Raw genomic sequence first — 23,887 nt, 5'->3', positions numbered from 1 at the left:
CCCCCACGCCCCACACCAGAGCCTTATAATGGGGCCAATAAAACCAGTCTGATTCACAGCTGGGAAAGTGTGATACCAAGCACTTGGCAAAATGAATGAGGTACTGGTTACATAACAGCAGGTACCAGTAAAGGTCATCTTTGGATCAGAGAAGCAAGGGTGGTTTCCTCGTTACTGTCATTTTAGTCCTTCCCATTAATCTGGACAGGCAAGAGCATTTACTGCCTCATTTCCTCCGGAACAATAAAATCTAGGAGCTGATGCTGATCAAATGTCAAGGGCTCCAAAAAATATGTAAATGAATTTAAATGAGGCTGATGGAGATGTCATCCCATATTCTTTGTTATTCAAGAAAAAAAAAAAAAGGAAGGGATCTGATATGAGCTGGGTGTTGGCTGCCTGTTAAATGCTTCCTGTGTTCTTCAAGGGAGTCTGAGAGCTGGATGTGATGTTACCGTCACTTAACTGATGAGCAAAGCTGGGATCAGAGAGGTGAAGACAGCTGAACAAGGTCACAAAGCTTGTACTTGACAAAATGAAACCCAGGATGCCTCAACCCCAAAGCTACTGGCAGCCAGGTTCATAAACTCAAGCAGGGAACATGTTTAGCATGCTGTTAGAAGGTCAATGAGGGTGGGAGAGTTGTCATGTACTAGAAAATTCCTAGCTGTCTAGTCTGACGACGTATGTACAAATGCAGTGAGTTTTAACATTTTTTTCAGAAAAACAAAAACAACCTGGGGAGTCAGTTCAAATTTTTGACCTTAGTGATCATCATAAAAGGGTAGCAAAATGATGTGATGGAAAAATTCTCTCTAGTAGGAGACCCAAGACCACACATGTGGCCCCTTCTCCTCTAATTCTGAGCTGTGTGAATGTGAATACATTTCTTTTTTTAAAAAAAAATTCATTTATTTGTTTGAGAGCAACAGACAGAGAGAGAATGGGCATGCCAGGGCCTCCAGCCACTGCAAACAAACTCCAGATGCTTGCGCCCCCTTGTGCATCTGGCTTACGTAGGTTCTGGGGAATCAAGCCTTGAACCGGGGTTCTTAGGCTTCAGTGGCATGCACTTAACTGCTAAGCCATCTCTCCAGCTCGTGAATACATTTCTTAACCTTTGTTGCATTGGTTTTAAGAAGAAATCTTTCTGTTCAAAGCAGGAGGTGGGGCTGGGGAGATGGCATGAGGCAAGAGTATCTGAGTTCAGAACCGCAGAGTCCACAAGAAAGCAAAACACTGTGGTGAGGCTTCTGTAATCTCAGCCTCCTATGTCAAGATGGGAGGCAAAGGTGGGGGGATTTCCCAGAAGCTCATGGGTCAGGTAGCCTGAATAATGGAGTGGTAAACAGGAGACCCTGCCTCAATGAAGTGGAAAACAAGGACTGACACCTTAAAGCTCTCCTCTGACCTCCTCATATGCACATGAACACACACACACACACACACACACACACCGAAACATACACATGCATCAAAAATGCAGGTGATCCAAAATGGCCTGGATATCCATGACCTCACAGTGCCTGATTCTACCTACACAAGACCATCATAGGAGGAGGAAAAGACCATGACATCAAAATTAAAGAGACTGATTGAGATGGGGAAGGGATATGATGGAAGAAGTTGTTAGTAAAAAATTTAAAAAATGGAGGTGATCATCTGATGCCCCTTCATGGTCCCTCTTAAACTTAATATCTAGGAGATGGTTACTAGATAACTATGTATGAAGATCACTAGGTAATACCAACTTCCTGAAGGGATCATGAAAAACGTTCTTCTTTTATTTGTAGATATACATTTGGTTTTTTTTTTTTATGAGGAGCAGAAGTCGGCATTTAATCTCCTGCTATTTTACCTAAAACATGCCCCCCCATACCCCCATCACCACCAATAACAAGTGTCCAGGAAATACAACAGCAGCAAATACAGAAGGGACACCATACCCCAGGCGGGTGGCCACTGACCTTCCAAACACAGGATTCAGTTGCTTGGGGATGTATTTGTCCCGGTCTTTGATTTCTGTTTTGCCAAGTTTGAGCACAATGTAGGGGTCAGATTTTCCATCTGGATCAGCCGGGCTGAGATTAAATGCCTGGGGAGGAAAAGGGAAATCGCTCTGGCCTAGCGGCCTCGACAATGGCTGTACACGGGACACCTGAGTGTTCTGATAAACAGATGTGAGTCTTGTCTCCAGACACTCTCGTTGAATTGGTCCTGAGCTTTTGGACTTTAAAAAGTACCTTAGATTCTAGTGCGCAGTCAAAATCAAGAACCACCTTTTTAGCATCACTATCTTGTCATTAAAAAGAACATTATTGAGCTGGAGAGATGGCTTAGTGGTTAGGCACTTGCCTGTGAAGCCTAAGCACCCTGGTTCGTGGCTCGATTCCCCAGGACCCATGTTAGCCAGATGCACAAGGGGGCGCACACGTCTGGAGTTCATTTGCAGTGGCTGGAGGCCCTGGTGAGCCTATTCCCTCTCTCTCTGTCTGTGCCTCTTTCTCTCTCTGTCTGTCACTCTCAAATGAATAAATAAAAATAAACAAAAAAATTATTTTTAAAAAGAACATTATTGGTGTTGTCCAAGTTCAAGTTTCTCTGCTGTCATCTATCTGTCTCAGAGGAAACCAGCTCTTAGCAGAGTAATGAGGTTCATTCTGGACCACAGGGCATTATCTCAAGTTCAAGTTCTAGGATCTTAGGGCAGCCATGTTGCTTCTGAGATCTATCTGTAAACCAAGTGGTAGCCCTGCAGGCCCTTTTCAGCACCAGTGGGCTCTGAACCTACTACTCTGTGAGGTGTACATTTGGCTCTGACCAGCTGGCTGAATGAGGATGTGTTTCTGATCATGAAGTCTGAATCTACACTGGCGGGGCCTTGGGCCATCAAAAGTGAATTTGCAGGCTGGAGAGATAGCTTAGCAATTAAATTATTTTTCTGCAAAGCCAAACAATCTCGGTTTGATTCTTTAGGACCCACATAAGCCAGATGCACAAAGGGGGTGCATACATCTGGAGTTCATCTGCAGTGGCTGGAGGTCCCAGTGTGCCCATTCTTGCTCTCTCTCCCTCTTTCTCTCTCAAATAAATAAATAAAATATTAAAAAGTGAATTTGCTATTAAGAAAGGCCCATGATAGGGGTCAGTGAGATACAGTATCAAAAAAATACATAAATTCACTGTGAGGAAAGCTGAGAAACAATCTCATATTGAGGACTCTACCACACAGGTAGAATGACATAGGCATATAAGGCTACATGTTCAAGGATATTCACGAGAACATCTATCAATAGCTAACAATTGTAAATAAGGGATAGAGAGGTGGCTCAGTGGTTAAGCACTTGCCTGTGAAGCCAAAGGACCCCGGTTCAAGGCTCAATTACCCAGGACCCACATTAGCCAGATGCATGAGGGGGCACACGCATCTGGAGTTTGTTTGTAGTGGCTGAAGGCCATGGCACGCCCATTCTCTCTCTCTCTCTCTGTCTGTCTCTTTAACTCTCTGTCGCTCTCAAATAAATAAATAATAAATAAATATTAAAAAATTTATAAATAAGCCACCTGCCAAAATGTGATCCAACACAGCCCCTCCGCCATTTCCCCCAGTCAGATTACCCAAGTTTAGTTCTCTTTACAACAGTTACCTTTGACACCAATCCTGTTTATTTCTCTGTTCCTTTGCTTATTTTTTAAAAAATATTTCCTGGTCCTCATACCCCTCTCAACTAGTGTCATCTCACTAGAGGGAGAATGCTGTCTTGTTTATTACTTTATCTCAAGGATATATGATATAGGCCCTTCTTAATATTTTTGTGTGCATGCATGATATCACGTTCATTCAAGAAAACACTGTGGCTAATAATAAGAATAAAAACACATATTGATCTGGAAAATTTTTTCCAGGTATCTTCTCAGATAAGACAAAAAAATAGGAGTAAGGGGACTTTGATTTATTTCTTTATGCAATTTTAAGTAGTTTTTAAAAAGTAATTTAGGGCTGGAGAGATGGCTTAGTGGTTAAGCGCTTGCCTGTGAAGCCTAAGGACCCCGGTTCGAGGCTCGGTTCCCCAGGTCCCACGTTAGCCAGATGCACAAGGGGGCGCACGCGTCTGGAGTTCGTTTGCAGAGGCTGGAAGCCCTGGCGCGCCTATTCTCTCTCTCCCTCTATCTGTCTTTCTCTCTGTGTCTGTCACTCTCAAATAAATAAATAAATAAATAATTTTTAAAAAGTAATTTACTTGCAAGGAAAGAGAGAAAGGGAGAGGGAGAGAGATAGAATGAACATGAATGAGCACCCCTGCACCTAGTGCTACTGAAAATGAACTCCAGATGCATGTGACACTTTGTGCATTTGGCTTCATGTGGTTACTTGGGAATTGAACCCAGGCCATCAGCTGTTGCAAGTAAGTGCCTTTAATTGCTGAGCCATTTGTCCAGCCACAATTTTAAGAAGTTAAAAAACTTTTTAGTGTGTTATCACATTATTTTAAAGTCAATTTATTATATAATTTATTACATATTACTATGAGATGGAAAATCATACACAGTCATCACTACTAGGAAGGTCAGTGAAAGGAATGGACTCTCCATCCTACACTAAATTTGTCATTCCTAAGACTTAGGACTGCCATCCTCTGACCATTTGTTCAAGACTCTATGTCTTCAATATATATCCCAAACTGGCCCTCTTCCACCATCCTCTACCCTGGACAGCACCTGATCCAAATCCCTGATCTTTGTCCAGTGGGACCTGGACACAGAAAAGGAGAGATACTTGCTGAATGAATAAGTGGATAATCCTCAAATGTCTGTGGCACACAGAAAATCTCTTTCTCTCCTTTCTACTGTTCATAGTCCCCCTTTCTAGATTCCCCAAGCTGTTCCCCATAGAACCTCAGTTCTGTCAGATTAAACAGTTCAACAGGCTTCTGTGCTTCTGGAGGTCTGGAGCCTTGAATGTGCAGGTGAACTTGGTGAATCTCAGTAGTTGGGGGAGAGGAAAGTTACTGGAGACGTTTCTGAAGGTTACCTGAGCACACACTGTGTTTCCTGAAGGATGTCCACTAATTATCTCCTGGCACACAAGGAACTTCCTGAATAAGATTTCAAAAAGGCTAATCTAAATCATCCTGTAGGAGAGAGTATTTAGTATAGGCTACCCAGCATTATCTATGTTTGCATTTTCTTTTTATTTATTTATTGTACAGAGAAAGAGAGGCAGAGAGAACTGGCACACCGGGGCCTCAGCCACTGAAATCAAACTCCAGATGCTTGCACCACCTAGTGGGCATGTGTGGCCTTGCACTTGCCTCACTTTTTGTGCGTCTGGCTTGTGTGGGATCTGGAAAATAAAACATGGGATCTTAGGCTTTGAAGGCAAGCACCTTAGCTGCTCTCTCCAACCCTATGTTTGTGTTTTCAATCCTTCCCTCTGGACTGTGACTTTCTTTGGGGCAAGGATCTGATCTTTTCACCACAACATCCCTGGCCTGGTTCTCTGGAGATGAAGGAAGCTAGATATGTGCATAATGAAAGAACACTTACTTCCTCCTTAGCATCAAAAAATAATTTCTTTAATGATTCTTAAAAAAGATATAGGCAGTTTAAGGGAAGCTATTATTCAGGGAAGTAATATTAAATAACACTACCATAATAAAATATACAATCATGAAAACCAAAGCCAAGGTCAAGAGATAAAAACAAATCCACGAACCATTAGGGGTTCATACGATTGCTTTGGTTGAATGCCATTTGTAGCCCTTACCTTCCTTACAACTAGACCAAAAAGTTTTGTAATTAAAGTTTTATGACTCATTATCAGGAAAGCAGAAGCCTAGAGGCCATAATTTTTTTTTTCTTGGCAAAACGTTCAAAATGAAGCAACAGCCCAGAGGCACAGCCAGTGGGACAGTCCCACAGTGGTGGCCGCCCTGTTCTGCCAAGGCTTTGCCTCTACTCTTCTCTCTGCGCATTTTCTTCTTCCTTTCCTGCCTGTTGGCAAAGTGAGAAAACAAAGCTACTCAGAGAAGTCCTGTATGCTGAGAAGTAGTTTCCATGAGCTTAAATCCTGGAAATGTCCGTGTACGAAACAAACTTCGTGCCCTACAATGGACAGACCAGGTGTTCCCTAATTTCTATGCTGAAGCTATAACCCCAGTGTGGCTATGCTGGGTATATGGGTACAAGCAGGTGACTAAAGGTCCAATGACATCATAAGGGAGGGCTCTAGGATTTTTTTTTCCTTATAAGAAAGGGAGGAGACTCTGGAGCCCCCGTCCCTGACACACAGGGACATGCAAAGACATAGACAGAGGGCAGCCATCTATGCGCCAGCAAGAGATCCCACCAGAAACGAAGCCTGCCAGCACCTTGATCATGAACTTATTGCCTCCAGAACTGTGAGAACCCCATTCCTGTTGTTTAAACCCCAGTCTGTTGTATTTTCTCCCAGCAGTCCTGGCATAACCCGCCCCATCAGAGGAAAGAAGGATGGCTCACCGCAACAATGTACACTCTGACCAGCACTTGGATTGGGTGGTTGGGGGGAATCCCTTGCTGGATTCTCAGCTGCCCGCTGTCCTCCGAGCCACAATCCTTTGGGCTTTTGTAGATGCAGAAAGAGCCCTGGAACAACAAAATCCAAACCATTGAAAGAAGATGTGACCTGTTGAAAAATCCCCCAAGCCCCATAGTGAGCCCAGTGATGGGAATATGAGCAGCCAGGCTGTCCACGGGGCATGGGCTCATGTTGCCCTTGTCAGGTGGATGTCCTTGGGTGTTTGGGCAAGCTGCACTTCTTCATGGAATGTTGGTGGAGGGAGGTCAGTATATTAATGCCCTCCCTCATCTCAGGACTGGTATATAAGGGGCACAAGAAGAAGGGATCTGAGTGCCCTTTACACACAGAGAGCTGTTCTCAAGCATTGTCTATTATCTCATTCTACCCTGAGTGCAGTATTCCTCTTTCCAGATACAACAACTGAGGCTCCAGGAGGAGAAGTACATTGTCTGTCCTAGGCCATGCAACCAGCTACGATTATAAGTAGCATTCAAATCCATACTGGCCAACTGAAACACTCATGTACTTCCAGCACAGAGTGCTGCGTCATCAAGAGCTAGCTTGCCGTAAGTGAACTGCAAATGCTGGCTACTGCTTTGTGATGGACTTCAGAAGTCTATCAGCGGCAGGTTTGCGTCATTGGATTTAACTTAGTTTTCCTATTGGTAGGCTTGCATAAATCCCATATTTAACATGTTATGCTGGAAGGGCAAAGTACAGTGTGGTGATGCTTTCAGGTAGTGGCTGTCTTCTTATAGTCCATAGACTGATCTCTGACCTATTGGCCACAAAACAACACTGGGGCTGGGTCTTGTGGGGCTCCAGAGAAAAGTCTTGCACAGGCATTAGTGATTCTCCCTCCCCACATCCCGCATCACAACCCCATTAGCACAGCTAACATTACACAGTCCCACTGAGTCACAGCTGATATTTCTGGGCAGAGCCCAATAATACAGGTCACATGGAAACCTGCCTTAAACTTCCCTATAACTCTGTCCCCCTCCAGACCATGATCGTCTTCTGTAGATTTGCCTCTGAAGAGCACAAAGGTTTTCACCCAGTCTTCAAAATTGTTGAATTCACTCTCCAGCTCACCATCGTATATCTTTAGGAGGAAAGAAGGAGATAACGGCAAGAGGAAGGAAGGTTAATTAATTGATGACTTTTAAATTTAGCCTCATGTAAAGTTTCAACACAAATGGCCTCAAGTCCCTTTCCCAATAGAGGCCTTGTTTCCATCTGAAGCTTCCTGAGCACAGCCTCTAGTGTCTGTGTTTCTATCAGCCTTCTGAGCTTCCACCAGAATCTGAATTTTCTCTGCTTCCTGGTCGGCCATGAAGTGAGCAGCTCTCTTCCACCACATGCCCTCACTGCTGTAATGCTCTCCCCAAGCACAGGGGCCAAGTGATCATGGGCGGAACCCTCTGAAACCATGAGCCAAAGTAAACCCTCAGCTGTTCTCTTGGTTATTTGCACTGTATCGATGCAAAGGTAACTATCATCAAGCATTTAGTGTTGATCTAATGAGACATGCCATGACTCTCCAAACATGGCCTCGAGATCTGTCTCTTGGAAAAATGTAGGAGGTCATTGTTGATTTATCCCTTATGCAATACTGACTGTAGTTGGCTTGGCACTTCCAGAACTAATTATTTTGAATTTTATAAAACCTTTTGGATGAGAATTTAAATTCCTAGAAAAATTGCTAGACCAATACATTTTCTAATATATTGGCATAAACATGACAACCCTTTTTATACTTAGTTGATGTTAATGGCTTGTAGAATATAGTCTATAATACTTTGGGGGACATTCAAATCATTATGTTCATTAATTTGTAACACATATAAAGTGATGGGATATTTTTATTATCATGAATACAGACATAAAGTTTCCAAGTGGGAAATTATATGCACATTTCAGAAATGTAACATAGAGCTGGAGATATGGCTTAGTGGTTAAGGCACTTGCCTGCAAAGCCTAAGGACCCAGGCTCAATTCCCAAGTACCCATGTAAACAAGATGCACAAAGTGGTACATGTATCTGCAGTTTATTTGCAGTGGCTAGAGGCCCTGCCTTGCCCATATTCTCTCCTTCTCTCTCTCACATAAACAAACTTTTAAAAAGAATTAAAAATGTAATACAGAGTTGGATTTTAAATTTAGTAACATAATTAAATTACTTATTTAATATTCCTCTTAAAATTACTTACAGATTGGTTATCTACATGTGGAATTTTCATGCCCCACATTTTTACATCCTTAAATCTCCCTGTAGCTAGTATATATCCTCTCACTAATGTAAATGTTTGTCTGATGGAGTGTCTGCAGTTGCAGCTGAAACATCTGCATGACCCTATCAAGCTCCAAGAGAGGCCAAGAGGAATTTCTGCACTGTAAATCATCTTGCCATGTCCAAGCTAAACAGCGTAAGTTATGCCCCTTCTCAAATACGAATGTTGAACGTAGAAAATGAAGAGGCTCTCAGCCTGTGTAACATTTACTTATCTTCTCTGCATCAGTGATTATAATGAAGATAAAGGCAGCAAGATCAAAGAACAGCATTACAATGATTAGCCAACTAATCCACCCCCCCCACTTCTGAGTTCTACACCCATTCTGGGCAGACTCCTGGGTCCCCATACCTTCAAGACAGCCAGGTTTGGGATCTCCTCATTTCTATCATCTTTGAGTTTCTTCTTGAGCATTTTGTCTTTCTTCTTCTTTGGGCCATCTTCTATATCTAACACGACCTCATTAGGTTTTGTCTCTATAGATATTTGGCAGAAATTGTGAGATTTCTCATGGCAATTAAGATGTGTCATGTACCATGACCCTTATTTTAAAAAAATAGTAACTGGAGGCTGGCAAGATGGCTTAGCAGTTAAGCACTTGTCTGTGAAGCCTAAGGACCCCTGTTCGAGGCTTGATTCCCCAGGACCCACGTTAGCCAGATGCACAAGGGGGCGCATGCGTCTGGAGTTAATTTGAAGTGGCTAGAGGCGTGGGCATGCCCATTCTCTCTCTCTATCTGGCTCTTTCTCTCTCTGTCTGTCACTCTCAAATAAATAAATAAAAATAAACAAAAACATTTAAAAAATAGTAACCGTTCACTGCAGGATTGTTTATATGCCCTTACAGATGCCATCACATATAAATGCAGTGCTTATGGACTCTGATGCCAGGCGACATGCTGGCTGGACCAGGCATGCGCATGGGCTCATTAAGGTAAGCATGGAGTTGTACATTATTTGTCCATTTGCCCAACTAGCGGAGAACAGAGCCTGGATTTGAGCAGACTATAAAGCTTTTAGCTACATTCCCTCTTAAATGTCTTCAGGGATTTGAGAGTCATTTAGTTCAACATAAGGCTCAGCTATGTTAATGGCCTTGCACAAGGTCATATTAATAACATGATAGCAAATTGTCACTGGCAGGCCTTGGGGGCAAATATAAGAGATAGACTTTTAGCTCTGCTATTTCTAGCTGTGTAACCTTGGACAAGTTACTTGGCCTCTTTATACCTCTGTTTCGTTGTGGAAAGGTGACGCAGCAGTCTATGTTGTGAGGTTACTCACAGGAGCAGTATGCTGGCTAGGGGCAGTCTGAGGAGCTGGCAGCTTGGCCCTAGGGCTCCTACTTCCACCAGTGTCACCTTCAACAGCCCTGGATCCGTTCTGTCATCACAGCTTTGGCCAAACCAGATCTATTCAATCTTTGGAAGCGACTGAGTTCTGGACCCTGAATTCAGATCTTTACTCACACCTCTATTAAGATTTTATCTTGGTGGTTTGGCCTGGGACTCCAGCTTGCTCCTATTTTGTAGTCTGCTGTTTCTACATCAAAACTGTCCACGTAGGAGGTGAGCCACCGTCAGTTCTAGTGATGGACTGGAGTCAGAGAACTGGGAGCTCAGCTCCAATGCCTACAAGGCTATTTTCCTGGTACTGGGAACTGACCCAGGGCAGGCTCGGCCAGTCTTCTACCACCGAGCTATCCCCCCCTCCCTCACCCCCGGTTCTCGACAAGACCTGTATGATGTGTTTTGGTGTTATTTGCCTGGGCAATGGAGTTGAATTCTAACAAACCTCCCATGATTTCCATTTACTACAATGGCACTATTCTTTGTCCAAATATCCCTAAATAATTACTTACCTGCACTGTCTTTTTTCTCATTACAGTTGCTCTCCTTTGCCAATGAAAAAGAGGAAAAAAAAAAAGATTATTGACACTGTTATGCTTAATTTATTAACCCTAAATGCTGTCAGCTTTAACTCAATTATGTCAACTGTGCTTTCTCAGAGATGTCATTTTCAGACTATTCAGATAGTGTGTAATACGTCATCAGGATGAAGCATCATTGTGAAGACATGGTTTCTAACCACTGTGGGGAAGTTGTGCCCTAAAGAAGAGTTGCCTGTGCCAGGCATGGTGGTGCATGCCTTTAATCCCAGCACTAGGGAGGCAGAGGTAGGAGGATCATGGTAAATTCAAGGTCACCGTGAACCACATCGTGAATTATAGGGCAGCCTGAACTCAAGTGGGACCCTGCCTCAAAAATAAAATAAAATGAGAGAGAGAGAGAGAGAGAAAAGAAGAAGGAGAAGAAGAAGAAGAGGAGGAGGAGGAGGACGAGGAAGAAGAAGAAGAAGAAGAGGTGCCTGGACACCCAAGAAAAGTGGCACCAAGCTGAAGCTCATCGTCCCTATAGGATTATGGGAGGCTCCTCTTAGCTTTGGGAAGAGCCTCTCCCAGTTCACACTTCCCTGGAGCATCCCTCCAGTCTGCACCACAAGGTTTACCCACTGAAATGTTGGCTCCTTGAGTGCGTACTGGGGACTGCGTATAGGGTATCACAGGAATGGCTGACTATTCACAACCAAAGGAGGTAGGCTGGAGTCTTGGACTAACATTCATTTTATTAATCCACTGCATATCCACTTATGAGTAGCCCTAGAAGAAACTCCAGTCTTTCTAAACTATCTGAAGGGTCTCTACTCAACTGAATATGAAAGCATGTAACTAAGTTTCCTGTCTGTTTTTTTTTTTTTTTTTTTTTGGCATGGACTTAATAAATATTATAGAATTTGGTCACTGAGCTTTGACCCGAGTATGCAGACCCCCTCCCACTCCCATGTTTCTTCAGCTTCATGACTTGACCCTGGTCATAGCCCAGGTACAAGAGACCCTGCTCTTGCTCCGACAACCCACCACTGATTGCCATCAGCTTAGGCCAGGACATGCCTTCACTTTGATCACTTTCCCTACAAACATGGAGTCCTACTGAATATCCAAGGCCCCACCACCAGGGTATCTCCAAGTGCACACAAAACCTCAATTGGTGATGCCCACTATTGAGACCCCAACTTCTCCTTGCAGTCCTCCCCGAACCTATGGGGGTCAGAGTCCCGTATACCATGCTAGCTCGAGCATACTTCCAGGGTTTACAACGAAGCTTGTCTCCTGTGCCACCTCCAGTCAGAGGGTAGGGATTTTGTAATCTAGGATTTCTGACCCTTTTTAAAAAAAATCTTTTCTGCAATAAACAGAACCATGCTCCAGTGGGGGCTATGCATACTGGATTCAAGAAGCGGCATGTGGAATTTGGGGAGGGAGAAGTTATGTGGTCTTTCTGAGTCCCTTGCCTGTCACAGCAAGGGTAGACTATACCTTCTGTACCACCTTCAGGGAGGCGTAGTACTTAGACCACCAGTCAATGACATTTTCAGCAGATTCATCGGCTATGGTCCTCTTTTTCCTTTTGGTGGATCTCCGAGAAGGTTTCCTGGGATCCTGCTAAGGGTTGGAAGGTGAACTATTACTGCAGGCTCATTTTGTTGCATCCTAGTAGCCAACTGGTTTACCATGGAAGAGAACATACGGGTGCCCACGGAGACATGGACAGAGATATTCATCTGTTTTGTGGTAGCAGTTCTCCAAATCAATTCGATAAATGAAACTTTAACGATCCATTCAGCCATCTATTTACTTATTCAGCAAACATTAAGAAGATGTGAAATACTGGGCTGGACTCAGGGATGTGTGGGACTTCAGCCGAAGCTTTCACTTGGACATCTTAGGGGTCAGTGGCAGAGATAGGCATGTAACAGATGGATATCAGACCATGTGACCCAACATGATATAGTAGAAAGGGCACAGGTTTCAGACAAACCTGGGTAAAACATCAGTAAAGAAACAGTTTTGTGATTCTCAGTTCCACCCACTAAGGCCACTGATGCTAGCCCACTTCACTGTGGTGAGGAGTAAGAGACATAAAATAAAGTAGGTAGGAAATTCCCCTTTAGCTTCATTTATGATTTTAAACAAGTATATATATATATATTTAAGTCATTATTTATCTGCAAGCAGAGATAGAGAAGGGGGGGAGAGAGTGAATTAGTGTGCCAGGGCCTCCAGCTTCTGCAAACAAACTCCAGATGCATACATCACATTGTGCATCTGGCTTTATGTGGATACTGGGGAATCAAACACCCAGGTCATTAGGCTTGGAGGGCAAGTGCCTTAACCACTGAGCAAACTCTCTAGCCCCTTCATTTCTGATTTTAAGAGGTACAGATAAGTAACATCTATCATATATATATACACTGTGTATATATATGTATAAATACACACACACACACACACACACACACACACACACACATATATATATATATATGAAAGGAGACATTTGGGAAATAAGTCAGGTGTCATGGTAGAGGTTGTTAATACAAGTTTCATCACACATCCATCTCCTTTCTGTCCTTAGCATCTCTTGAGTATCTCCATGACATGTGCTCTATCAAGGGCAGGGGATACAGAGATGTGATGCCAACAACTCAAGTACAACCTGGGCTTATAGTTTTATGGTGTCAAGAAATACTAAAACCAAATATTCCAACCTGAAGTGATGGGTGCAAAATGGAAAGTGGAGAAAACCCAGCAAGAGGCCGTCACTGAAGTTGCTGAGGAAGGAGGTGATGGGAAGCACATACTCATTATTGTGTTACACGCTTCTTCAGACTCCAGTTTTTACAGGGAATTTCTTGGAAATTTTTTTTTTTTTTTTTAGTTAGGGTTTCATGATGTAGCCCAGGCCAGCCTTTAACTTGTGACTCTCCTGCCTCAAGCTTCTTGGTGCTGGGGTCACATGTGACCACCACTATCACCAGCAAGAACTTTCTTAACATGGTCTTGGAGTTTGCACTCCACTTTTTGATTTAGAAGGATTAACCCTGTCCTTTTTTAATGTGTGAATTTTGGGGTATCTTTCTATCATCCCTTATAGAATCTTAACTAACTGGGATGAAAAATCTTTTTCTTCTCTGCAATCTGAAAGGCACTTCATTTTGGTCTTGTCTGGCCATGTGCAGAGGAGGCTCTAAATATTTATGCAGTAGACTCACGTGAAGAAATCATCATCTTTCCAAAGCTAGTGAATTGAGGAGTTTCCATGCCATCAAACATGGCCGTCACATTCAAATAGCACTTTAATTTCATCCACATTGACTTTCTGATCCTCTGACAATGCTCTGAGTTGGGCATCACCCTTTTACAAATGAGGGAACCAATACCCACCAGTGAGAAGTTGCTTGCTCAAGGTCACACGGCTCAAGGTCCCAAAGCTAGTTGGTGGGAGGATTGGTGTCTCAATCCTCCAGTGCAAATTCCAGTGCCCCCTGTGAATATGAAGCAGAACTCCATTCTGACCTTAGCTTTCCCATCCTTTGGTGGCTCCCGGGTTTCAGTGTTGAGTTCAGGCTCCAGCATGGGGGAGGAATCGGGTACGTCCACCAAGGCGGCTGGCTGGGCTTGGGCAGAGTCAGGTACCACAGTGGGGGGCGGTTCAACATCCACATAGATATGATCAGCTGGGGGATTCTGGGAAGCCCCGAGGAATCCAGAAGACTCGGTTGCTATTAGTGAATCTGAAGTATCTAAAATGAAGACACTGTCAGGCAAGGAGCAGAGCTGCCACACAAGGTGGTCAGGGCTCTAATGCTAAGAATCAGATCTGGATTGAAATCTGGTTAGATCCTGGCATTTCCCTGACCCTCATTTTCCATATTCACAAAATGACAGCAAAAACACTCATTTCACAGGGGGATAAAGTAAGACCATGATGTAAGGCATAACAGGTAATCAATAAAAGGTTGTGTTTATTATATTTCTATATGAGAAATGGTGGAGTTTGCTATCATGAAATTAAGGTTTGGATTTAGAGCATTGGTCTTCTTTGTCGATTTTCTCCCTCAGTGTGTAAACCTGAAGAAACCCTGAGGATCCAGAGATCAATAAACCTCCAAGTATAGGCAGAACACTGGGCATATTGAATGCACATGCTTGAAAGAGAACAGAGGTATGTCTCTAGACTTTATGAGCTTTAAAAACATATTTTATTTCTTTATTTGAGAGAGAGAGAGAAAGAGAGAGAGAGAGAGAGAGAGAGAGAGAGAGAGAGAGAGAGAATGGGCATACCATGGACTCCAGCCACTGCAAATGAACTACAGACACATGCACAACCTTGTACATCTGGCTTTATATGGGTACTGGGGAATCGAACATGGATCCTTAGGCTTCACAGGCAAGCATCTTTACTGTCAAGCACCTTAATGGCCAAGCCATCTCTCCAATGCAACATTATGAGATTTTTAAAATAATTTTTTTTTATGAGAGAAAGAGAGAGTGCTTAAGCAAGGCCTCCTGCTTCTGCAAACAAACTCCAGAAGCACGTGCCACTTGTGTGCATCTGGCTTTATGTAGGAACTAGAGGATTAATGCTGGGCCACTGGATTGTGCAAGTAAGTGCCTCGAAGCACTGAGCCATCGCCCCAGCCCACTTCTTAGGTGGGCTGATGATGTCATTAAAGAGCCATAACACTGTCCTTTGCTGCCAGAGGTCCCCGCCCCTGCCTCTCAGGCTCTGGAATTCAAGATGGAGGAACATTTCCAGGCTGGAGGCTCCATGGCTGCCAAGGCCTTTGGAGGCCTTCCTCCTTCCAGGGCCTGGCTTGCGATAATGAATTCAGCCCAGCAAACAGTTATAGGTGCCTCACTCTGTGGTAGCAGCGGGGACAAGGGCACTAGTAGGACAGACTAGAAAGTTCAAAAACAGACAGCTGTGTGGTTGTTTTGGTTTATGAGAAAGATGGCAAACTCAATGGGAAAGGGAATAACTTGATCAGTAAGCCTTGGGAGAGGGGAAGAAAATGGTACACTCTAAAGAAAGCAGCGGCACCCTACTTTAATATCTACACCAGTGCACGTGGATTAAAGATGTAAGTGTGAAAGCTGAGACCTCAAAGCTGGTTGAAGTTGACCTAAGATAATACACTGTGACTGAGAGGAAACAAAGAGGTGTTTTCAACAAGATGCTAAAAGCACGACAAAAAGTTTTAAACACGGATGTATCTGATCATATCAAGACTAACAGTTTTGGCGTCTGAAGGGATGGCTCAGCAGTTAAAGGCACTTGCTTACAAAGCCTGATGGCCCTGGTTCAGTTCTCCAGCTCCCAAATAAAGCCAGATATACAAAGTGGAGTGTGCATCTAGAGTTTGTATTTGCAGTGGCAGGAAGCCCTAGTCTCTTTCTCTTCCTCTTTCTCTCTCTCTGTCAAATAAATAAATTTATATATATATATATATCATATATATATATGAACTAGTAATTTCTCAAAGATAGTAGCTTTAGGCAAGTTTAATAGCTTCACACTAGGAAAAGATATGAACATACCTATAGTCTATAGGAGAGCATCTAGAATATATAATAAATTTGTGAATTAAAAAGACAGTCAAGGGAAGTCCATAAGCCAGGTGAAGGATAGGAACAAGAAAGTCACAGGAGGGAGCTTGTGATGACAGCAACGTTACTGCGATGCACACGCTCAGCCATAATCAGAGATCCAAGCTCAAACAACAACGAGCTACCACTTGACATCCACAGGAGAGCGAAATCAAACATACAAATCTTGCCAGGGATGATGGTGCACGACTTGAATCCCAGCATTTGGGAGGCAGAGGTAGGGGGATCAATGTGAGTTCGAGGCCACCCTGAGACTACAGAGTAAATTTCAGGTTAGCCTGAGCTAGAGTGAGACCCTACCTTGAAAAACAAAACAAAACAAAAAACCCCTACCAACCAAGCCAGAACAAAACCCTCAGGAAGTTGGCTAGTGAGAGGTGCGGAGGCTGGACAGCTGCTGAGAGAGAGGAAAACGGAGCTCCAGAGGCAGTGATGGAGGAAGCTGGCAACACTGGATCATTTATCATAGATAAAATGTATGTAAATCATACAGGGATGTCACAAGAGGTCTACATCAGGGAACAGTCTGGAAAACAGGCATGGAAGGAGGGTGATTACAATGAGAGAGAAGCTTTTAATAGATCAGTTACACAGCATGCAACCGAGACGTGCAAATAACTCGGAGCACCTCAGAGCCACATGAAACAAAGCTAAAATAACAGCCAGCATAAAGCCAAGAATTCCAGGCTGTCTTATTGGAGGAGTAGACCCTGCTCTGAGTGTTACAGTAAGAGTGTGCTAGCCAGCGAAGGCAGAAGAGACGGCAGGAATAGATTCATCACACAGGCCCTGCTAGCCCCTTGAAAAATGGGCATTTTCTTTGATGCAGGTCCAACAGTGGGCACCTGTAGGCACCAAGGGGCTATGGTTCACCAGTCTAGAACATAGTGGGTACTTCCTACCTGGCTCAGCCTGAGCGCCGTCTGTCTGTGAGGTCAAGGCAAGGGGCTCTCTGGATTTGCACAGAAATTGCTTTAGGCAGTTGATGGTATGCGTGCCCACGAGAGTGCTCCTCCCGAAGGCTCTCCAGTCCACGACGCAGATGCTCAGTGGCGGGTGCAGGATCTGGTTCTCTGGCAGCTCCTGCGGGAGACGTGGGTGTGACGCCCCGTTGCCCATACCCAGGCTGGCTGCTCAGACCCTGTTGACCCAGCTGTGAGAAGGCAACAAAACTAGATACCATTCTGCTTCCCTTCTCCCTGCCTTGTCCTTTAATCCCTGTAGCTGTCTCCCCAAGCCATCCATATCGTGTTAGTCTATTACTGCTTGAACTTGAGGTCCTCCGACCTCAGCCTCCCCAGTAGCTGTGATGACAGGCCTTTACCACGTGCCCGGCTGGGAACGCACATTTCTTTTTATTTTTTGTTCTTTTTATTTATTTGAGAGTGACGGAGAGAGAGAGAAAGAGGCAGATAGAGAGAAAGAGACAGAATGGGCATGCCAGGGCTTCCAGCCACTGCAAACGCGTGCACCCCCTTGTGCATCTGGCTAACGTGGATCCTGGGGAGTCGAGCCTCGAACCGGGGTCCTTAGGCTTCACAGGCAAGCGCTTAACCACTAAGCCATCTCTCCAGCCCGGGAACGTACATTTCTAACAAGCTCTTGGGCAAGGTTAATGTGGATTGATTGGAAACCAGATCAAGTGGAGGAAGGAGTGGGGCTCTCGGCTATGAAAGGGGCCTGAGCAGGTAGGGAGGAGAAACCCATACCACTTCAAAGGCCTCTGCCTGCACGCTGAAGTTGGGGTTGTTCTTGTAGCTCTGGATCACACAGGACTTCACCCCACGTCCCCCGCACTCGATGAGAACTTGTGGGCGGTCAACTGAGAGCAACTGCACCTTCCTCAGTTCTCGGACTCCCCAGAAGAGAACCTGAGGAAAGGATGGGGTGGCGCTGTCACCCACACAGCTGGAGGGGAGCCAGGTGCGTGGCTGAGCAGTGACAGGAAAGCCAGACGCCTGCCCCGAGGGGCTCAGTGTGGGTCTTCCAGGAACCGTTCAGCCACGACAGGCTCTGTCCAATCCAGGTCAGCTAGATAAGTTTTCCATGGGTCAGCTGCCCATCCTGCCACGACCCTCCAACCATGCAGACAAGATTGCTGCCTTTGAATCCTGAAATGCAATTCCCACCTTCCTGAGCCGTACCTCCACGCGATATTTACTCAGCACTGGCCGGATGTTGGCGGGAACAGGGTAGATCTGGGTGATGTCTGGTGGGTCAATGGGAGGGAGCGCCTGTGGCCCAGAGGAAGGGACCTGCCACACAAAATAGGCACTTGTGAGTAGATTGGAGAGACAAGGAAGAACAGTTGTGCCCATATGGACACTTCTTAGCAAGACGTGTAGATTTCATCAGCTCCAAATGTAACAAGGAACTTGCAGCGCACCGCGTCATTATTCATTAATTGACAAGTGACGATCATGACCTGCATTTAGTGAGCTCTCAGTAGATAACATATTGTTGATAAGGCAAGGCTTTCAGTTAAGCTCACAGTATACAAGGTAGAATAAAGGGCAAGTATAGAGATGCTCACAGCTTGATAAAATAACGCAGGAATGACACCAGACCACGGAGATGGAGCTGTCATCAGATTTTGAGCATTTGAGTCTTAACTATCCTACTACTTCCAGAAAAGTCACTATGCAATGCTACAGAAAGAGATCTAAACATAATGAAATAGAAACAACTCTTAGGGACTGGGTTCTGGGTTCATTGAAAGGGCTCAGCAGTTAAGGCACTTGCCCACAAAGCCTAAGTACGTGAGTTTCATTCCCCAGGACTCATGTGAAGCCAGATACACTAGGTGGCAAATGCATCTGGAATTTGTTTGCAGTGGCTAGAGGCCCTGGTGTGCCCATTCTCTCTCTCTCTTTCTCTATCTGTCTCTTTCAAATACATAAATAAATAAAGTATTAAAAATGTAAGGGGGACAGACACAAAATGGCCTGGATCTCCATGATGTCACAGCGCCTGACACTACCTACACAAGACCATTATGATAGGAGGAAAAAATCATGACATCAAAATAAAAGAGAGACTGATTGAGATGGGCAGAATGGAGTTTCAAAGAGGAAAGTGGGGCGGGGGAGGGAGGGCATTACCATGGGATTTTTTTTATAATCATGGAAGTTGTTAACAAAAAAAAATTTTGAAAAGAAAAAAATACACACACACACACACACACACACACACACACACACACACTTATATATAAAGGGGAGAACAATTGAAGAAGACACCTAACATCAGCCTCTGGCCTCCACATTCACACGTGCACATGTGCCCAGCACCCCCACACACGCATGCACCCACGTGCACATATGCGCGTGTATACCACACACACATCCACATAAGCAAAACAAAGAAACTGTGCTTAATCAGTGGAACAAAAATAAAGTCTTTTGAAAGTGGAACTCAGGAGGCCAACATGTCGCTGCCGTGCCCTAGGAGTTAATGAAACCACAGCAGGGCGATCCCGGGGCTTGGCTGATCTGTCTCACAAAGGACCTGGAGAGTTCCATTAAGGACAGGTTCTTTCCCATGAAACCATGAGACCTAGTTCCCCACAAATACTTGAAAAAAGCCTTTCTAGGCCTGAGATGGCTCAGCCTGTAAAGCCTAATGACCCAGCTTTGATTTGCCAGTACCCATGTAAAGCCAGATGCACAAGGTAGCACATGCATCTAGAGGTCATTTGCAGCGGTTAGAGGCCCTGGTGTGCCCATTATCATTTTCTCTCTCTCTTTGTCTGTTTGCAAATAAATAAATAAAAATAGTTAAAATTTAAAAAAAAAAGAGGGCTGGAGAGATGACTTAGTGATTAAGTGCCTGCCTGTGAAGCCTAAGGACCCTGGTTCAAGGCTCGATTCCCCAGGACCCACGTTAGCCAGATGCACAAGGGGGTGCACATGTCTGGAGTTCATTTGCAGTGGCTGGAGGCCCTGGCGCACCCATTCACACTCTATCTGCCTCTTTCTCTCTGTCACTCTCAAATAAATAAATGAACAACCACCACAAAAAATTTTTAAAAAAAGACTTTTTGCATTTGGCCCCAGTGATCATGGCCATTCTTCTGCCCTGGTGTCCTTTGAATGCAGTGCGTCCTCTATAGGCTCAGTGAGTGCAGGAATTAGGGGACCAAACCCAGAAACCAGGCTCTCCTGGATGACCTTGCACAAAGCACTTTTCCCCTCTGAGCCTCAGTTGTGTCGAATGGACCTTCAGCCTCTCAGGAGCCAGATGTCTGCTTAACCATCACTTTGGAAGAGATGGTTCTTCTCTATAAGGCTCTTCGCCTAACCATTCCACAGGACTTGGCCAAGAGAAGTCTGTGTTTATTCCATCTCATTCTCTAAGCCCCTGGAGCAGTATTGCACTTACAGTGACTTCTTGACAAATGTTCATTGGCCAACTGACACATTAGCTCCATATGCTAGATGACGCCTAATTGCTCACCAAAACCTGCAACGTGCAAACATGCCCCACTCCTTTTTCGCAGACATATTCTATTTGGCCATGGCAGATGTGGTTAGGCTAATTACACGAAAGCTCAGAAAAAGACGAGCAGACGCCGCAAACACTAAATAGGACCTAGATAACGAAGCTGCAGAATGAACCAGAAAGAGAAGCTGGCAGGCCAAGCATGAGTGCCCAGCTGCCTGGCACCGAGGAGGTGTGCAGTGTCCCTGCGGATAGCACCTCAGTCGGAGGCTGGTTGCCCTGCTCCCCCTGTAAAACCACGAAGCAGCTGAGATACAGGAAGACAGATACCCCAGGTTTCCTCTCATCTGTGCTTTTTAGATTTTATATAGATGCATAACGTCACGTGTGTATATTCGGCGTGAAAGTAGATGCCAAACTGTCTAGGGAAACAAGGGGGACTCATGGGTGGGGGGCTTGACAAAAGGGAGGGTAAAGGGGACACAAGAGAGAATATTCTCAAAGTACATTATACACTTGTATGAAATGTCCTAGTACCATGTACCCAGGGTACCTAGTGCCCAGTACGTTGTACAATGAATGCACTATGGGCAGGGGTGGGGGGAATCAGCTGAGATAGTGTTAGGAGAGATGCTGCCTCTGGACCTGCCTTTTATCCTAGTTTAATTCTATTCTTATTTGACAAATAATAATTGTGCATATTTATAGGGTAGAGTGATATTCATGCATAATCTGCAAGGGTCAGATCAGGGTGATTAGCGTATCTGTTGCTTCAGATATCTATCATTTCTTCATGTTTAAAAATCCTCTCTATTAGCTCTTTTTTTTTTTTTTTTTTTTTTTTGGTTTTTCAAGTAGGGTCTCGCTCTAGCCCAGGCTGACCTGGGATTCACTATGTAGTCTCAGGGTGGCCTTGAACTCATGGTGATCCTTTAAAAAAAGTTCTTCTCAGGGCCTTCACAAGGATAGTTGACATTTCAAATGCCCAAGAGAAACATTACAGGAAGCAAGTCTCGATTTCTTTGCACTGCATTTGGAGGGACTGCTGTTTTGAAAAGCAAATTTTGGTAAATATTCCTGTAGGTCAAAAGCAAGAAGCAAATGGGGATTTGTGAGAGAGACAGAGAGATCGTGTTGGGTCTCTTGCCACTGCAAATGAAGTTTAGATTTATGTGCCACTTTGTGCAACTGGCTTTATGTGAGTACTGAGAATTGAACCCAGGTATCAGGCTTCACAAACAAGTGCCTTTAACCACTGAGCCATCTCCCCAGGCCTGCACCTTATCTCTTGAATCGGGGTCTGTCACTGAATGTGAAGCACACTGATTTGGCTAATCTAGTTAGCCAGGAAGCCCCAGGGATTCCCTGTTTCCACTTTCTCAGACCTGGAATTATATATAGGTCTGTGTCATGATGTGAGGCTTTTGCATGGGTGCCAGGGATTTGAACTCGGGTCTTCATGGGCTCCAAGGAGCAGACTATGTGAAATGTTTCCATAGGTAACACGGCTCTCTTCTGGAGCCACTGAGTCTAAAACCTGTGTTCTCATGATATTATGGACAGACAAACAGCAAACAAGGCTTGCAAACCCTCGAAGCAGGCAGACCAACAAGGGCAAGTGCCTGGGTCTTAGGTGAAATGTTTGCTGTGTAGCAATTTCCTCCAAATTGAAACACTCTCTCCAGAGGGAGGGGGAGGCTCAGGAGCTAGTCCAGCAGCGTGCTCCACAGGGGCAGTTTCCAGCACTCGACACCTATGTGGAGGTGGCCTTTTGGGCCTATCTGGGATGAATAGCTGTGTGTTCATACAACATCTTGCATTGTTTGGCACTATCTGGCTTTGGTCTGGACCTGCTGTTGATAGCTCAAGGTCTAAGGTGACAAGAGACATGAGATGCATGGGCGGATGGGTCCCAGAGACCCTGTCACAGCTCAAGCAGTGATGACTAAACCCTTAAGGATTTTTTTTCATCCCGAGGTTCTTTTTTTTAAAATTTATTTTTATTTATTTGAGAGAGAGAGAGAGAGAGAATGGGTGTACCAGGGACTTCAGCCATTGCAAACGAATTCCAGGCACATGTGTCACCTTGTGCATCTGGCTTATGTGGGTCCTGGGGAATTGAATATGGGTCCTTTGGCTTCCCAAGCAAATGCCTTAACTGCTAAGCCATCTCCCCAGCCCCATCCTGAGATTCTGACTTGTAGGGCAGGAGCTCCAGGAATTCCCCATGTCATCTGAAATTCTTAAATGCCACCTCCCACACTCCCAGAAGGAGACAACTTCTAGACATGGGATAGCAGGGAGATAGTGAAAGACCGGGAAACCAGACTGGCGCCATGACAGGCTTCAGTAAGACACTGCCCCAGCTAGGCCTAAGTTTCAAATTCCCGCTTAGACGGAGGACCTGAGTCAGTTGCTAGACATGTCCAGACATGCCCAAGACATCCCTTCTGCCTCTCTGCCCCAGCCAATCAAAACACTACAAGTAAAGTTACTGTTTAAACCAACCAATCATGTAACTGCCCCCTATTTCTTTGTTCAAATCCCTATAAAAACCCCGCCCTCCAGATGCTTGGGGCTCTTGTACAGATCCATGGTGCTGGTGAAGTCAACAGTCTGAGCATAAGCCCGAAACAAAGCTCTTTGCCTTCGCATGCGTATTTAGTTCTCCTTGGTGGTCACTGGGGGTGCCGAGAACTGGGCATAACAATAGAAGGCGCAACTTCACTGTAATTAAGGATGGGTGCAAGGTCTGGCCAGGTGGAGCAGATGGACATCTAGTGCAAGTGACCTTCTGGATCTCTTACCTGCAGTAATTCAAACACAGCCAGGAGGTCTCCTCCACAGAGGCTCCCACAGAAGATGGGGTGATAGCACAGCTTGGACGGCTCGTAGTTCTGGTCAGCTAGAGTCACAATGGGAGCAGCCACCGTGGCACCCAAATATTCTGGCTTCCCCTAGAGCATAAAAGAAAGGGGTTTCTGGATTATTATCTCCTTGGTTCTGACCCACCTCAGTGCAGTGTTATGAATCATTTACCCAAAGTTCTCAGCATCTCCATTTCTCTCCCTCTCTCTCTCT

At 44.7% G+C, this 23,887-nt stretch overlaps 1 protein-coding gene across 1 annotated transcript in view; it reads right to left on the bottom strand.

The window, feature by feature from the left end:
* Positions 1-23,887, bottom strand: part of Fer1l6 (fer-1 like family member 6) — a 145,513-nt gene that overhangs the window by 34,315 nt on the left and 87,311 nt on the right. Inside the window, exons 21-31 of the mRNA XM_004661353.2 lie at positions 23,614-23,763; positions 18,511-18,621; positions 18,076-18,237; positions 17,269-17,449; positions 14,273-14,499; positions 12,234-12,355; positions 10,718-10,758; positions 9,208-9,332; positions 7,536-7,667; positions 6,502-6,627; positions 1,968-2,095 (exon numbers count right to left, since the gene is read on the bottom strand). Coding sequence (XP_004661410.2) covers positions 1,968-2,095; positions 6,502-6,627; positions 7,536-7,667; positions 9,208-9,332; positions 10,718-10,758; positions 12,234-12,355; positions 14,273-14,499; positions 17,269-17,449; positions 18,076-18,237; positions 18,511-18,621; positions 23,614-23,763 — 1,505 coding nt within the window. The remainder of the gene's footprint in view (positions 1-1,967; positions 2,096-6,501; positions 6,628-7,535; positions 7,668-9,207; positions 9,333-10,717; positions 10,759-12,233; positions 12,356-14,272; positions 14,500-17,268; positions 17,450-18,075; positions 18,238-18,510; positions 18,622-23,613; positions 23,764-23,887) is intronic.

The sequence above is a fragment of the Jaculus jaculus genome, chromosome 2 (genome assembly GCF_020740685.1).
Source record: "Jaculus jaculus isolate mJacJac1 chromosome 2, mJacJac1.mat.Y.cur, whole genome shotgun sequence".
In the NCBI taxonomy this organism is placed as follows: domain Eukaryota; kingdom Metazoa; phylum Chordata; class Mammalia; order Rodentia; family Dipodidae; genus Jaculus; species Jaculus jaculus.
This window is presented reverse-complemented; position numbering and strand designations above follow the sequence as displayed.